This window comes from Nerophis ophidion, linkage group LG08, assembly GCF_033978795.1.
Source record: "Nerophis ophidion isolate RoL-2023_Sa linkage group LG08, RoL_Noph_v1.0, whole genome shotgun sequence".
Taxonomy (NCBI): domain Eukaryota; kingdom Metazoa; phylum Chordata; class Actinopteri; order Syngnathiformes; family Syngnathidae; genus Nerophis; species Nerophis ophidion.
Window position 1 is genome coordinate 32,806,003 of NC_084618.1, and position 17,247 is coordinate 32,823,249.

The 17,247-nt window shown below is 39.5% G+C and overlaps 1 protein-coding gene across 2 annotated transcripts in view; it reads left to right on the top strand.

The window, feature by feature from the left end:
- The window catches only part of gtf2h4 (general transcription factor IIH, polypeptide 4), a 58,832-nt gene that overhangs the window by 4,445 nt on the left and 37,140 nt on the right, over window positions 1–17,247 (top strand). Inside the window, exons 4-5 of one of the 2 annotated variants that reach the window (XM_061908307.1) lie at window positions 7,648–7,731; window positions 16,371–16,502. In XM_061908307.1, coding sequence (XP_061764291.1) covers window positions 7,648–7,731; window positions 16,371–16,502 — 216 coding nt within the window. The remainder of the gene's footprint in view (window positions 1–7,647; window positions 7,732–16,370; window positions 16,503–17,247) is intronic. The other variant, XM_061908308.1, reaches the window with a different exon arrangement.

The following is a 17,247-nucleotide window of genomic DNA, read 5'->3' on the forward strand; positions in this document are numbered from 1 at the left end:
TTGCAAGAAATTTAGGGATTTCAACATCTACGCTCCATAATATCATCAAAAGGTTCAGAAAATCTGGAGAAATCACTCCACGTAAGCGGCATGGCCGGAAACCAACATTGAATGACCGTGACCTTCGATCCCTCAGACGGCACTATCAAAAACCGACATCAATCTCTAAAGGATATCACCACATGGGCTCAGGAACACTTCAGAAAACCACTGTCACTAAATACAGTTCATCGCTACATCTGTAAGTGCAAGTTAAAGCTCCACTATGCAAAGCGAAAGCCATTCATCAACAACATCCAGAAACGCCGCCAGCTTCTCTGGGCCTGAGATCATCTAAGATGGACTGATGCAAAGTGGAAAAGCGTTCTGTAATCTGACGAGTCCACATTTCAAATTGTTTTTGGAAATATTCGACATTGTGTCATCCGGCCCAAAGGGGAAGCGAACCATCCAGACTGTTATCGACGCAAAGTTCAAAAGCCAGCATCTGTGATGGTATGGGGGTGCATTAGTGCCCAAGTCATGGGTAACTTACACATCTGTGAAGGCACCATTAATGCTGAAAGGTACATACAGGTTTTGGAACAACATATGCTGCCATCTAAGCGCCATCTTTTTCATGGATGCCCCTGCTTATTTCAGCAAGACAATGCCTAGCCACATTCAGCTCGTATTACAACAACGTGGCTTCGTAAAAAAAGAGTACGGGTACTTTCCTGGCCCGCCTGCAGTCCAGACCTGTCTCCCATCGAAAATGTGTGGTACATAATGAAGTGTAAAATGCGACAGCTGTTGAACGACTGAAGCTCTACATAAAACAAGAATGGGAAAGAATTCCACTTTCAAAGCTTCAACAATTAGTTTCCTCAGTTCCCAAACGTTTATTGAGTGTGGTTAAAAGAAAAGGTGATGTAACACAGTGGTGAACATGCCCTTTCCCAGCTACTTTGGCACATGTTGCAGCCATTAAATTCTAAGTTAATTATTATTTGCAAAAAAATATAAAGTTTATGAGTTTGAACATCAAATATCTTGTCTTTGTAGTGCATTAAATTGAATATGGGTTGAAAAGGATTTGCAAATCATTGTATTCCGTTTATATTTACATCTAACACAATTTCCCAACTCATATGGAAACAGGGTTTGTATTAGGGGGATACAAAAAGTCATGCTCACTGCAAAGCTCAGAGGGGAACTGCACTTTTTAATAAATGTTGTCTGTCATTCACAATCAATATTAGAGACAAATCTACAGATTTTTTAAAAGATTTTTTTTGCATTTTAAAGATGACAAAAAACGTTTGCAAGATGCGGCTAATGGGAGTTCCCCGTGTTACCTTCAAAGCCCTCTAAAACATCTTCAAAAACCTCCATCAATGTAGTAACAGACACTTTCATAAAAGTATGTAATATGTACATAATTTACAGTATTTTGGTCATTTAAGCATTACCAAAACTTATTTCCTGGGCGCATTAATTTCAGTGGTCATGGCAACGGACGTCCTACTTTCGGCAACGAAGGCGAGTGTTCTGCTATTTCCCGCTAACTTTTTGGACAAGTGGATTTTCATCTTTTTTAACCTAAATATAAGCAGGACGAACTACTGGTATATAAGCTGAGCAAGCACTAAGTGAGGCTAAACACTAAAAAAAGGTACAAATGTGCCCTCATAGATATATAAACACAATCCACAATATCCTGCCCAATTAAACATAGAGAACATCCCGAAACTGTGCTAGCACTGTTGCTAACATGAGTGTAGGGCTGGGCGATGTGGCTCAAAACTCAAATCCCAATATAAGTAGTTTGGCCCATAAACAAGCCCATAAACGGAAATATTCATTGATGCAACTACACATCCCCACCATGCCTTGTTTTTCAATTTTTAAGACTTATGTTGATCCCAAATACACAAAAACTAGTACCAACAAGTAAGACAAATAGGTTTTATATAATCCGATCCCAAATTAAGAGGTGTTTGAGATAAGAAAAAATAAATGAAAATAATATCAAAAGTCAAATATAGTCTCCCATCTTCTTTAAAAAAAAAACATTTAGCTATGCTTAATTATTTAGGTAAAAAAAACACAGAATAACAAAATGTGAAAAAAAAGTGCCCTGGTTTAAGAGGACATGTTTAAAGGTCAGCAGCAACATGGAAATAATTGACCTTTAAAAATGGACATTATAAGTAAACATTACTATAGGACATAACCACAAAGATTTTAGTCAGGAACACCAACCCGCCAACTGCTTCATAATGCTGTGTTCTGAAAATTACTTTTAAAAAGTCATTAAATATAGTTAGTCCTTACTTTATCAAAAATGTTATTTAATTACTATTATAATTACTCTTTAATAAATGTAATTAATTACTGGGGAAATGAATGAATGTGTTACCTAAAAAATCCATCCATCCATTTCCTACCGCTTTTCCCTCTTGGGGTTTAGGGTGCTGGAGCCTATCCTAGCTGTACTCGGGCAGAAGGCGGTGTGCACTCTGGTTAATAAACTTCAATTATTAAGTTTAGTTTCAGTGTGCGATTGGGCCTTTTTAAAACACGATGCCTGTTTCCTAATGACGTCAGCAAGTTTACCCAGTAGTCTCAGTTTGAGCTGTTTTTGTTTGCTTAGCAGTTTGTCCGCTCTGACGGCAGCCCTGTTGAATCGTTCGCTGGTTTGTGTTGTTTCTCTTTAATAAATAGATTGAGTGGGCTTCCATGGCTGTATGTTCTTGTCAACAAACGCGGTATTATTTGAATGGCAAGTTTGTCACTTCCTTCATTGATTTGTTGCTCAATATTCCCTCAGACCCTTGCAGTTACTAGTGTGCAGTGCAGTTTGTGTCAAGTTGTGGTGAAAAAACATTGTCTTTTACTGTTTAGTTCCTTCAACTAAGATCTAGTTTCACTTGTGTCGGACAGTTCCTAATTGGCCAGGTGGACCGTTACAATGCTGGAAAAAATTATACGGCTATCTGTATTTTTTTTATCCAGCTGACTGGTCATAATTATGACACATTGTATAAAAAAATGTGTTTTTTAAGTATAAAAAAAATATCTCAGAATTATCCAAAAATAATGAGGCAACACCACACAAGTTCGTGTGCACGCTAAAAGAGTTTGTATTAGTTCGAAGTGAATGCTCTTTACTCACGGCAGCTGCTACCGTGCTTCATCCTAGCGACCCAGTAATTATTCCCAGGCCAATATTTATCCCCTCAAAAAGTTAAAAAATTAAGTGAAGTGAAGTGAATTATATTTATATAGCGCTTTTTCTCTAGTGACTCAAAGCACTTTACATAGTGAAACCCAATATCTAAGTTACATTTAAACCACTGTGGGTGGCACTGGGAGCAAGTGGGTAAAGTGTCTTGCCCAAGGACACAACGGCAGTGACTAGGATGGCAGAAGCTGGGATCGAACCTGGAACCCTCAAGTTGCTGCTACGGCCACTCTACCAACCGAGCTATACCGCCCAGTAATATAGTAATCCGCTGACAGGTCTCTATTAAGTAGCTGTCTGACGTCACTCCATCACACCCCGTTTATGTGGCATCAAAACACTCTGCTTAAATGTGTTTCAGTTCATTTTGTCCCTTGACTCTATAAATTGGACGATCAAGCATTACACGTGCTCATTGAGTTTTTTCATTTATATAGTTCACACTGTACAGACAGCAATAACTGTCAACACTTAATATTGCCTCCGATATGTCACTCAAATACGTACGTGTGCAACATGAACACAAATAATAATTTGTATTGTTACAAAATGTACACCCACTGAACATGCTAGTTTATTGTGTTGATTTATATTGTATATTGATATGCACATGAATGCTATACAAAAATAAAATTCCCACCTGAGTGTAATTGTAATTATTAGAAACACAATGATGGATCTGTGTGGTCTTTTTAAGATGGTGACATGAATGCATTGCACCATGCATAGTTCATTTGTTTAAAATAGAAAAAGCAGATGTTGATTGAAGACTTCTCTGCTGTGAGATGCTACAAGATGTAGGTGGTGTACAACCTCATGTGCTAATAAAAATTGTAATTAAGATAGTCCTCTTTTTTGCATCTTCATTTACACCAATTAAATATCGTACCGATGAATACTGGTATCGATATTAAATTATTGATATTGGTATTGGTATCAATAAAATTCTAACAATATACTTGCCGAGTGGTACCTTGGGGTTTGTTCCAAAAAGCCCAAGTCATACGAAAGTCGGATAGATTTTTGCTAAATTTTAGCACGTTATTTGGTCCCAGGGTGGGTTATTCTACAGCCTTGCTCAATAAAAATAGCACAGAGACTTGTGGCGAGAATGTGTTGGTTGGTTGGTTGGTTGGTGTCAGTTAATTTCGAACATGCATAAAATTACAATGTGATACTTAACACATCTTCAGTTGTTTCTTTACAGCATGTCCGAAAAGGGGTAGGAAGAAACAGCAGTTTTATCCTATGTGTTTGTTTTGTATTTGTAACACAACTGTGAATCATTAAATGAGTACATAGATAAAGAACTATACAATGGGTAAGTAAATAATTATTAAATACCCAAATAAACAATAATTAAAGTTATCATAAATCGATAAAGTAATGTATGGTTCACCTATGAGATGAATAACATTATCTATTTAAAAAAAATAATGTTCAAGATGTTTATCAAGATTCTTCTTCTTTGTACTTTTTGAACACTTTTCTTAAAGTTTCTCACAGTTTCTTAAATTGTATCATAATAGTGCATTGTTTTACTTCAATGCATTCCATAATTTAATTCCACATACTGAAATGCTAAAGGCTTTAAGTGTTGTTCGTGCATACAGATGTTTTAAATTAGATGTTAATTCGCAAAAAACATCAACAAGTCAAGCAGTGAAGTTATCAGAGGGCAGAAGTGCGCGCGGAAAATAAGCAGGCTAACATTAGCATTTTTTTTTTAAATATACAAAAGGATGTAACTATTACGGGAATTATGAAAAAACGCATTAGCTCTCACAAAACTGTGATTGATTGCCAAACTTAAAACATTCCCAGTGATATTGCTTATTTCCTGGGGAAGAAGGTACTGCGCTAATCACTAGCTTAAATGCTGACTACAATACAAGACACAGTAATGTCTTTTTCCATTACAAACACAATACCTCAATCTGAATTTTATAAAACACATTGCTGTGTGAGCAACTAAGCTATTCAAGTGAGCACATTAAACCTACAGGCTGTTCTCGCTTCAAGCAGAATAGTAGCACAAAGTTAACCCGTGTGATGTCTCATAAACCAAAAGTGGATCGCAAAACAGATGTTTTGTCTTCTATCATTAAAAAAACACTCCAAATCTCTCCAAATTAAAACAAAAGAATACCCAGATAACAACGATACGTTAATAATTATAGCATACTCTTTATTAAAGGCCTACTGAAACCCACTACTACTGAACACGCAGTCTGATAGTTTATACATCAATGATGAAATCTTAACATTGCAACACATGCCAATACGGCCGGTTTAGTTTACTAAATTACAATTTTAAATTTCCCGCAGAGTTTTCTGTTGAAAACGTCGCGGAATGATGACGCGATGATGACGCGTGTTTGTGACGTTATTGGTTGGAGGGGACATATTAGCCCCGCATTACTTACGGCTAAAAGTCGTCTCTTTTCATCGCGCAGTTACATAGTATTTTGGACATCTGCAATTTGTTCAATTAATAATGGAGAGATGGAGGTGGTTAGCCTTTAGCCACACAAACACACGATGTTTCCTTGTTTAAAATTCCCAGAGGTGAAGCTTTACTATGGATCAGAGCGGTCAAGCGAACATGGATCCCGACTACATGTCAACCGGCAGTTTTCGGTGAGAAAATTGTGGAAATAAGTCGCCTCTTACCGGAGATCAGCGGAGCCAGCATCCTCCTGCAGCTGCCGTGACTTCTCTCAGAGACTCTGGCGTCAAAACACCCGTGGCCACACCCCTCCGACTTTAAGGTACTATTTAACTCACTAAAACACTAGCAACAGAATAAGCAGATAAGGGATTTCCCAGAATTATCCTAGTAAATGTGTCTAAAAAAAAGAAAAAAAAAGAAAAAGGCGAGGGCAGTGAGAGCGATTGAAATGTTTTTAAACTTTTTTTTTTCTTTTTTCTTTTTCTCGACCTTTACTCTACATTTCCTCATCCACGAATCTTTCATCCTCGCTCAAACTAATGGGAAAATTGTCGCTTTCTTGGTCAGAATAGCTCTAGCTGCTGCTGGCTATGATTGTGAACACTCTGAGGATGTGAGGAGCCCTACAACCAGTGACGTCACGCGCACATCGTCTGCTACTTCCGGTAAAGGCAAGGCTTTTTTATTAGCGACCTAAAGTTGCGAACTTTATCGTCGATGTTCTCTACTAAATCCTTTCAGCAAAAATATGGCAATATCGCGAAATGATCAAGTATGACACATAGAATGGACCTGCTGTCCCCGTTTGAATAAGAAAATCCCATTTGAGTAGGCCTTTAAATAAATGATAAATGGGTTATACTTGTATCCTGCTTTTCTACCTTCAAGGTACTCAAAGCGCTTTGACACTACTTCCACATTTACCCATTCACACACACATTCACACACTGATGGAGGGAGCTGCCATGCAAGGCGCCAACCAGCACCCATCAGGAGCAAGGGTGAAGTGTCTTGCTCAGGACACAACGGACGTGACGAGGTTGGTACTAGGTGGGATTTGAACCAGGGCCCCTTGAGTTGCGCACGGCCACTCTCCCACTGCGCCACGCCGTCCCGTTAAGTGTGCATTTATTTGCCAAAGCCTTTCAACAACAACACTACGGCATCCTGTTGGGACATTCACAAACAAAACATAAATGAGCCGCTTGTTGCCGGCAACTTACTTACCATTGCCCTTTATGCTTCCATTGGCATGTAGGGCAGCAACAAATGTCCTTCACTTTTGTCGGTCCTAGGCCAGTTTCTGAATAGTATCTCATGAGTGATTTAAGTCCTTAAATTTTCTCTCTACTATTCTGCGCCAGGTGTTCTTGGGTTGTCCCTGCTTTCTCCTCCATTAAGGTGTCCATTGAATTAGTGATATTTAGAGCATCCATTCTGCCCAATCCATGTCCATGTTCTTCTCAGGACTATGGTTCCCATGTCCTCTTGTTTACATTAGGTGAGTCATGAGTGATTAGTTCTTCATTTGTGATTTTGCTAGGCCCGAAAATTTTGAACTAGCTCTCTGAGGTTCTTTGTATGGAAGATTGAGAGTTTATTGAGGTCTTTCTCCGCCATTCTCCAGGACTCCGATCCATAAGCAAGGTGGAGAGGACAAAGTTTTGGTATCGTCTCAGCTTTGTGTTGGTACTAAACAGTTGTGATCTACATACACTGTTCAACATTGTGAAGGACATGTTGGCTGTGTTTTAGCGGTTTCAAATGTAATTTACTGCTTCCCCATCACAACTGACAATGCTGCCAAGGTACTTGCATTCTTCTGTAGTTGAGTGGTATTTTCCATTCACTTGTACTACCAATGGATTTGAGTTATTTAAAGTCATTATGCATGTTTTGCCTACATTGATCTTGAGGCCAACTTGTGTGTGAAGTCACACAAGTGTGTCGTCTTTGCTTGCATGTGCAGGTGTGTATGTGATAATAATGCAAGATCATCCCCAAAATCGAGGTCTTTCAACATGGCGAAAATTGACCATCTGATACCTCTCGGGTGAGCTTCAGTTGTTCACCTCGTTACCCAGTCAATGGTGAGTATGAGGAGAAGCACAGACATGACACATCCCTGCTTAACTCCTGACTTAACTTCAATCAATAGATCAATGTTTATTTATATAGCCCTAAATCACAATTGTCTCAAAGGGCTGCACAAGCCACAATGACATCTTCGGTTCAGATCCCACATCAGAGCAAGGAAAAACTTTACCCAGGGGGACAATGAGAAACCTTGGAGAGGACCGCAGATGTGGGGACCCCTCCCCCACCTAGGGCGACCGGTGCATTGTACGTCGAGTGGATCAAGCATAATATTGTGAGAGTCCAGTCCATAGTGGATCTAACATAATAGTGAGAGTCCAGTCTATTGTGGGGCCAGCAGGAGACCATCCTGAGCGGAAACAGGTCAGCAGCGCAGAGACGGCCTCAACCGATACACAGACGAGCGAGCGGTTCACTCCGGGTCTCAACTTTGGACAGCCAGCGCTACATCCGTGGCCACCAAACCTGTGCCCCCCCCCCCCCACCTCCACGAGGGAGAGGGGGGCAGAGCAGAAAAGAAACGGTAGATCAACTGGTCTAAAAGGGGGGTCTATTTAAAGGCTAGAGTATACAAATGAGTTTTAAGATTTGACTTAACTGCTTCTACTGAGGTAGCATCTCTAACTGTTACCGGGAGGGCATTCCAGCGTACTGGAGCCCAAATAGAAAACGCTCTATAGCCCGAAGACTTTTTTTGGGCTCTGGGAATCACTAATAAGCCGGAGTTCTTTGAACACAGATTTCTTGCCGGGACATATGGTACAATACAATCAGCAAGATAGGTTGGAGCTAGACCGTGTAGTATTTTATATGTAAGTAGTAAAACCTTAATGTCACATCTTAAGTGCACGGGAAGCCAGTGCAGGTGAGCCAATTTAGGCGTAAACTTTCTTGTTCTTGTCAAAAGTCTAGCAGCTGCATTTAGTACCGAAATAATACATTACAGTAATCGGGACGTAACAAACGCATGGATATTGATCTCAGCGTCGCTAGTGGACAAAATGGAACACATTTTAGTGATAGTATGGAGATGAAAGAAGACCGTTTTAGTAACACTCTTGATGTGTGGCTCAAACAAAAGAGTTGGGTTGAAGATAATACCCAGATTCTTTACAGAGTCACCGTGTGTAGTTGTTTGGTTGTCAAATGTTAAAGGCCTACTGAAATGAGATTTTCTTATTCAAACGGGGATAGCAGGTCCATTCTATGTGTCATACTTGATCATTTCGCGATATTGCCATACTTTTGCTGAAAGGATTTAGTAGAGAACATCGACGATACAGTTCGCAACTTTTGGTTGCTAATAAAAAAAGCCTTTCCCCTACCGGAAGTAGCAAACAATGTGCGCGTGATGTCACGGGTTGTAGGGCTCCTCACATTGTTTACAATCATAGCCAGCAGCACCTGGAGCTATTCGGACCGAGAAAGCGACAATTTCCCCATTAATTTGAGCGAGGATGAAAGATTTGTGGATAAGGAAATTTAGAGTGAAGGACTAGAAAGAAAAAGAAAGGTGATTGCAGTGGGAGCAATTCAAATGTTTTTAGACACATTTACTAGGAGAATTCTGGAAAATCCCTTATATGCTATTGTGTTGCTAGTGTTTTAGTGAGATTAAATAGTAACTGAAAGTTGGAGGGGTGTGGCCACGGGTGTGTTGACGCCAGAGTCTCTGAGGGAAGTCACGGCAGCTGCAGCAGGACGGAAGCTCCGCTGATGTCTCCGGTAAGAGGCGACTTATTTCCACAATTTTCTCACCGAAAACTGACGGTTGACATGTAGTCGGGATCCATGTTCGCTTGACCGCTCTGATCCGTAGTAAAGCTTCATCTTCGGGAATTTTAAACAAGGAAACACCGGTTGTTTTTTTGTGGCTAAAGGCTTAACGCTTCCCACCTCCATCTTTGTACTTTGTCTTCTCCATTATTAATTCAACAAATTGCAAAAGATTCAGCAACACAAATGTCCAGAATACTGTGTAATTATGCGATGAAAGCAGACTACTTATAGCTTGGATCGGGCTGGAAAATAATGTCCGCTACAACCGGTGACGTCAAACGCACCCGTCATCATACGCGTCATCATACCGCAACGTTTTCAACGCGACACTTCGCGGGGAATTTAAAATTGCAATTTAGTAAACTAGACAGGCCCTATTGGCATTTGTTGCAATGTTAATATTTCATCATTGATATATAAACTATCAGACAGCGTGGTCGGTAGTAGTTGGTTTCAGTAGGCCTTTAAGGTGGTATTATTTAATAGGTGTTGGTGTCTAGCAGGACCGATAATCAGCATTTCTGTTTTCTTAGTGTTGAGTTGCAAAAAGTTAGCGGACATCCATTTTTTAATTTCATTAAGACATGCCTCCAGCTGACTAAAATCCGGCGTGTTGGTCAGCTTTAGGGGCATGTAGAGTTGGGTGTCGTCAGCATAACAGTGAAAGCTAACACCATATTTGCGTATGATGTCACCTCATGGCAGCATGTAGATGCTGAAGAGTGCAGGGCCAAGGACCGAACTCAGGGGAACTCCACACATTACATTAACATAGCCTGAGGTCACATTGTTAAGGGCGACGCACTGCATCCTGTCAGTAAGATAAGAGTTGAACCAAGACAAGGCTAAGTCTGACATACCAATACGTGTTTTGATACGCTCTTAATAAAATATGAACGACGGTATCGAAAGCAGCGCTAAGATCAAGAAGCAGCAACATAGATGACGCATCAGAATCCATCGTTAGCAATGGATCATTGGTCATTTTTGCGAGGGCTGTCTCCGTAAAGTGATTTGCCCTGAAACCGGATTGAAAGGGTTCACAGAGATTGTTAGACGCTAAGTGTTCATTTAGCTCCTGTGCAACAGTTTTTTTTTCGAGGATTTTCTAAATAAACGGAAGGTGGGACACCGGCGGGTAGATTACCATGAGGTCAGGATTGAGGTTAGGCAGAGGATGAATAACCGCTTTTTTGAATGCTAGGGGAACAGTGCCAGAGGAAAGTGATACGTTTATAATATTCAGCACTGATGGACCTAATATTACAAAAACTTCCTTGATAAGTTTCCGAGGAAGTGGGTCAAGTGAACATGTTGTTTGTTTTATCCCATTTACACGACGTAGAAATTCCTCTGTTATTTAATCAAAAAGAGAGAGACTATTTTGGAGGGCAATATCTGTCTTATATACAGTCGCATCTGTCTTAATAAAATCCAGTTGTAGCTGGGACGCATGGTCTTTGATCTTCTTTCAAATGAGTTCAATTTTCGTATTAAAGAAATTCATAAAGTCATCTGCCGAGTGGGTGGAGCTACTTAGATGAGTCCCTTGTTGGGTTAGCGATGCTACTGTATTGTACTAAACAAATATTTAGGATCGTTTCTGTTGAGGCGGATGCGATTTGAGTAGTATTTAGCTTTAGCTAAAGTAAGCATGCGTTTATAAATTATTAAAATATCACTCCCTGCTTGATGGAAAACCTCAAGTTTATTTGCTTGCCATTTGCGTTCCCGCTTTCGACATGATAATTTAAGAGCTGTAGTTTCTTCTGTAAACCATGGGGTACACATTTTAGGGGCCCTTTTTAGCTTTAGTTGTGCTATACTATCAATGGTTTCGCGCAGGGCATCGTTAAAGTTGTTAGTGAGGTTATATTATTATTATTATTATTATTATTATCATCATCATCGATAGAGCCCACGTAATTTGGGAATGGTGCCATTGCCAAAGGCAGTAGGCCAGCAAGAGTCATCGTTGTGGCAGCACTAATGTTGCGGCTGCTAAAGCAGGTGTTATTATTATTAGCTTGTTGACAATGAGTCAGAACTTCGAACTTTATAAGTTAATGATCGGACATTACTTTAGTATCATAACCTTGAAGGTGGTGAGCCCCTTTACAAGCACTAGCTATATCATATTATCGTTCTGATGCGGGGATTCATTTATTATTTGTGTAAGACCACAGCTATCAATTATAGTCCGGAGCGCCACGCACGGAGGGTCCGATGGGGTATTCATATGGATATTAAATTCCCCCGTTATGATTATATTGTCGGCGTGCGTCACTAGCTCAGCGACGACCTCTGAGAATTCTCTGATAAAGTCCGAATAGGGACCCGGGGGGCGGTAGATAACAACCAGGTAGCGAGGCAGCGGTGCAGCAGACCTCATAGTAAGCACTGCAAACGATTTATATTTATTACTTAGGTTAGGGGTAAGGTTAAGGTTTCAAATGTTATACTACTATTTTCCACATGCATGAAAAGGTGGACTAAAAACTCTTTCTAGATAACACAATATCCTGTGGTATCCCATAAGATCAAAGTATTCTTCACAAGCTCTCTCTATGGATGCTGTAGAACGCCTTCTCAAAATCAACAAAATTGAAATAAATCTGTCTCTGCCATTATGTGCATTGCTCTATGATATTGCACAGTGTAAATATTTGGTCGATACAGCCTCTTACTGTGCAAAACCCTGCTTGTTCCTCTCTTAGCTGTATGTCTGTCATAACTGAACAATGATCTTCAAATACATTTTACTTGGAATCGAGAGGCGAGTGATTCCACGGCAGTTATTACAATTTCTGAGGTTTCCTTTTTGGGGGATTTTGACAACTATCCCGTCAGACCAGTCATCTGGAATTTGCATTCTCTCCCACACTGCTTTTTTAAGTGGTACAAGAAACTCTGCAGCAGCCTCTGGATTTATTTTAAACAGTTCTGCATTAAGGTTATGCTGTCCAGGAAATTTGCCGTTTCTTAAAGACTTAATTGCAGAAATTATTTTATTTTTGTATGAGGGGTCAATGCTTATGTCGAGATCATCTTTTGCTTCTTTAATTACTGCCTCTGTTTGAGGTTTTGGTTTACTCAGTACTTCACTGAAATGGTCTGCCCATTGGGCTATCTCTTTCTGTATCTGTTGTAAGAATCTGTCCATGTTTTTTAAGGATTGGTGCATCTGTTGTTTCTCTATACTTCCCACTAATGAGTTTGGTGAGCTTGTACATTTTCCCTTCTTCTCCTTTCTTTACTACATCAAGCTATTTAATTTATTCTGTTCTTGCCTTTTCCTTTACTGACTTGTTCACTTCTTGGTACTGGTGGTTGTACAAACCCCGTTTCCATATGAGTTAGGAAATTGTGTTAGATATAAATATATATATTTGCAAATCATATTCAACCCATATTCAGTTGAATATGCTACAAAGACAACATATTTGATGTTCAAACTGATAAACATTTTTTTGTGCAAATAATCATTAACTTTAGAATTTGACGCCAGCAACACATGAAAAAGAAGTTGGGAAAGGTGCCAATAAATAATGATAAAGTTGAGAAATGCTCATCAAACACTTATTTGAAACATCCCACTGGTGTGCAGGTTAATTGGGGACAATTGGGTGCCATGATTGTGTATAAAAGCAGCTTACATAAAATGCTAAGTAAATCACAAACAAGGTTGGGGTGAGGGTCACCAAGATGTAAGCAAATTGTCGAACAGTTTTAGAACAACATTTATCATCGAGCTATTGCAAGGAATTTAGGGATTTTACCATCTATCTAAAGTCCGTAAAATCATCAAAAAGTTCAGAGAATCTGGAGAAATCACTGCACGTAAGTGATGATATTACGGACTTTCGATCCCTCAGGCGGTACTGCATCAAAAACCGACATCAGTGTGTAAAGGATATCACCACGTGGGCTCAGGAACACTTCATAAAACCACTGTCAGTAACTACCGTTGGTCGCTACATCTGTAAATGCAAGTTAGAACTGTACTATGCAAAGCCAAACCCATTCATCAACAATATCCTGAAATGCTGCCGGCTTGGCTGGGCCCGAGCTCACCTAAGATGGATTGATGCAAAGTGGAAAGATGTTCAGTGGTGGTCTGACGAGTCCACATTTCAAATTATATTTGGAAACAGCGGACGTGGTGTCCTCCAGAACAAAGAGGAAAATAACCATTCGGATTGTTATAGGTGCAAAGTTCAAAAGCCAGCAACTGTGATGGTATTCGGGTGCATTAGTGCCCAAGGCATGGGTAACTTACACATCTGTGAAGGCACCATTAATGCTGAATGGTCAATACAGGTTTTGGAGCAACATATGTTGTCATCCAAGCAACGTTATCATGGACGCCCCTGCTTATTTCAGCAAGACAAGTGTTACAACTGCGTGGCTTCGTAAAAAACAGAGTGCGGGTACTTTCCTGGGCCGCCTGCAGTCCAGACATGTCTCTCATCGAAAATGTGTGGCGCATTATGAAGCGTAAAATACGACAGCGGAGACCCCGGACTGTTGAACGACTGAAGCTCTAATAAAACAAAAATGGTAAAGAATTCCACTTTCAAAGCTTCAACAATTAGTTTCCTCAGTCCCAAACGTTTGTTGAGTGTTGTTAAAAGAAAATGTGATGTAACACAGTGGTGAACATGTCATTTCCCAACTACTTTGGCACGTGTTGCAGCCATGAAATTCTAAGTTAATTTATTATTTCCAAAAAAAATAAAGTTTATGAGTTTGAACATCAACTATCTTGTCTTTGTAGTGCATTCAATTGAATATGGGTTGAAAAGGATTTGCAAATCATTGTATTCCGTTTATACTTACATCTAACACAATTTCCCAACTCAAATGGAAACAGGGTTTGTAATTATGTTGCATCCTTTGGATGAAACATAATTACAACACAGTCTCTCCAGTGTTGGTAATGATATTTCCGGATGTTGTCCATCTACATTCGCTTAGTACAAGGATATCAATCGAATAATGCCTATTTTCTGATGTGACGTGCTAGCTTCCCATTTTCATACATTATCCTCACATTCCAAAAAACAATCTTAGTTTTATATTTGGTATTTAGGACTTCTGAATTCCTGCCAGTGGCTTCCTTCCAGCTTTCACCACTGCCATTCATGGATGAATCTACTGATGACTTTGGAGGCCCATCATGCCAGAACATTTTGGTTATATTCATTGTTCTTTCCGTAACATATTGCTTTTCGCAGGACAGGGTTTTTATCCCTGTGCCCAACCACCAACCTGGCGGGGCTGGGGATCACTCTTTGTTTGAACTCTGACCTTTGATCAGTCTGGCTTGTGTAACCCTAACAGGACCCGGAGCTCCCGCCAGCATAGCTCTCGGTATCACTCAGACGTGGAGGCTCCTCGAACATGACAGGGTTGTGATCTTCGTAGGAGTGTTCCTGGAAAATGCTGTCATAAATCTTTGCCTACAAAAGTTTCGATGGAATCTACCGTATTTTTCGGACTATAAGTCGCAGTTTTTTTCATAGTTTGGCGGGGGGTGCGACTTATACTCAGGAGCGACTTAGTGAAATTATTAACACATTACCGTAAAATATCAAATAATAATATTTAGCTCATTCACGTAAGAGACTAGACGTTAAAGATTTAATCGGATTTAGAAATTAGGAGTGACCGATTGTTTGGTAAACGTATAGCATGTTCTATATGTTATCGGTATTTGAATGACTCATACCGTAATATGTTATGTTAACATACCAGGCACATTCTCAGTTGGCTATTTATGCGTCATATAACGTACGCTGGCTGTTGTTCACAAATTTTTTTTTATTTTAAATTGCTTTTCAAATGTTTATTCTTGGTGTTGGGTTTTATCAAATCAATTTCCCCCAAAAATGCAACTTATACTCCAGTGCGACGTATATATGTTTTTTTCCTTCTTTATTATGCATTTTCGGCAGGTGCAACTTGTATTCCGGAGCAACTTATACTCCGAAAAATACGGTAATTACTGTATCTTCATGGTCCGAATGAAATCGGGTGGTAATGCTAGTGAGTTTCGACAGTTTCCTGTGTTTTGCCCCAGTTTTTTAAAGCTAATGTTAGCATTGTATGGACAGGATATACTTTATTTATCCCACAATGTGGAAATTATTAGGTTGCAGTGCAGATGCAAAAAGTCCACAAAAACAAAACATGAAAAACAGGGGGAAACATCAAAGAACACAAACGACATACAATACATTAAAGGGCACAGAGCAGATACAACCCTAGGAATTTTTCTACATAAAACTACAAAAGGAAAATGCACGGGAAAATAAAGCAACAAACAATATATACTGTGCACAAAACAGACCCAACAAAAAAACCGGGAGAGTCAACTCCATCTTAGGCAGCCCGCCAGCACTCGGCCATTGTTCAGTACTACTGAATGAGCGAGAATCCGTCCAGATAGACATAAGTGTCTAATAAGTCAAGTGAAGTGAATTTAATTTATATAGCGCTTTTTATCTAGAGACTCAAAGCGCTTCACATAGTGAAATCCATTATCTACATCTTTAAAATACATTTAAACCATTTCAACCAATACACATTCATTCAACCTTCTTAGAAGCATGATGGCGTTGGAACTTGAAGACTGCTTACTTGTATGGTTTCATTAATTACTATTTGCTTAATAGTGTTGTGATCAGACCTGTATTACACAATGGAAAAAAAATCCAAAATTGTTTGAAAAAAAATGTAAAAGACAGTCCTTTTCGTTGTCAACAGTGTCAATTTATCATGTGACTTTTTCGTTCTTTTTTGTCCTCTATGCAGGGATCATGATGAATGTGTCTCAGTGCTTGCAGGATTGCGCCTCTGGCACAGTCAGCAGCTGCAAGGCGGTCTGCAGGGTTATATCCTAAATCGAGTGTTCAAAGACAACCTGAGGATAGCGCTGCTCGGGGGGTATGTATATTTCCCTTCATTCATGATTCTCTTTTCTTGCACTCATTATTTGTTGAGTATTTTTGGCCTATTATGCACTAGGGCTGCTACGATTCGTCGACAAATGTCGACAATAAAGTTTGTTGCCGACAATTATACTTGTCGACCATAGTCGTGACATTATCACTTGTGTTTTTCCGGGCGGAACTGGGTCACTCGCAAAAACATCGCCAGAAGATGTGTGAAAAATAACTTTAACTATCATTTTAGCTAAAGTCAGCCAGCTAAACTTTGTGTACATCAATTAAAGTACTTTTTAAAGTAGTGTCAATTTGCAATGCCTTTAAAAAAAAGCACACACACACAAGCGCACACAACAGGTAGAGAGAGAGAGAGAGGCACCAATGCGGAGGTATCAAAAGATTAAACATACAGTCTTTTAATTAGCCAACATTTGACGAAATAATCAAACATAGAATTCAACACATTGAGAGGGCTAAAAGTGGCAAGTGTTCCCAGATGGCTAATTTTTGTAACAGCACATTTACAGTATAAATAAATAGTTATTAAATAATTAGTCCTCTTTGTTGTTGCACATGCCTGAAATAACTTAAGCTGCATTTAGAAGTCGATGAAAAAATTAGAGTCATTAATTATGTGTACGCCTTGTTATTTGAATAGTTGAATAATCCACTATCAAAATAATCGTTAGTTGCAGCCCTATTATGCACACGTATTTATATTATCTCTATTTGTATCTCTACTT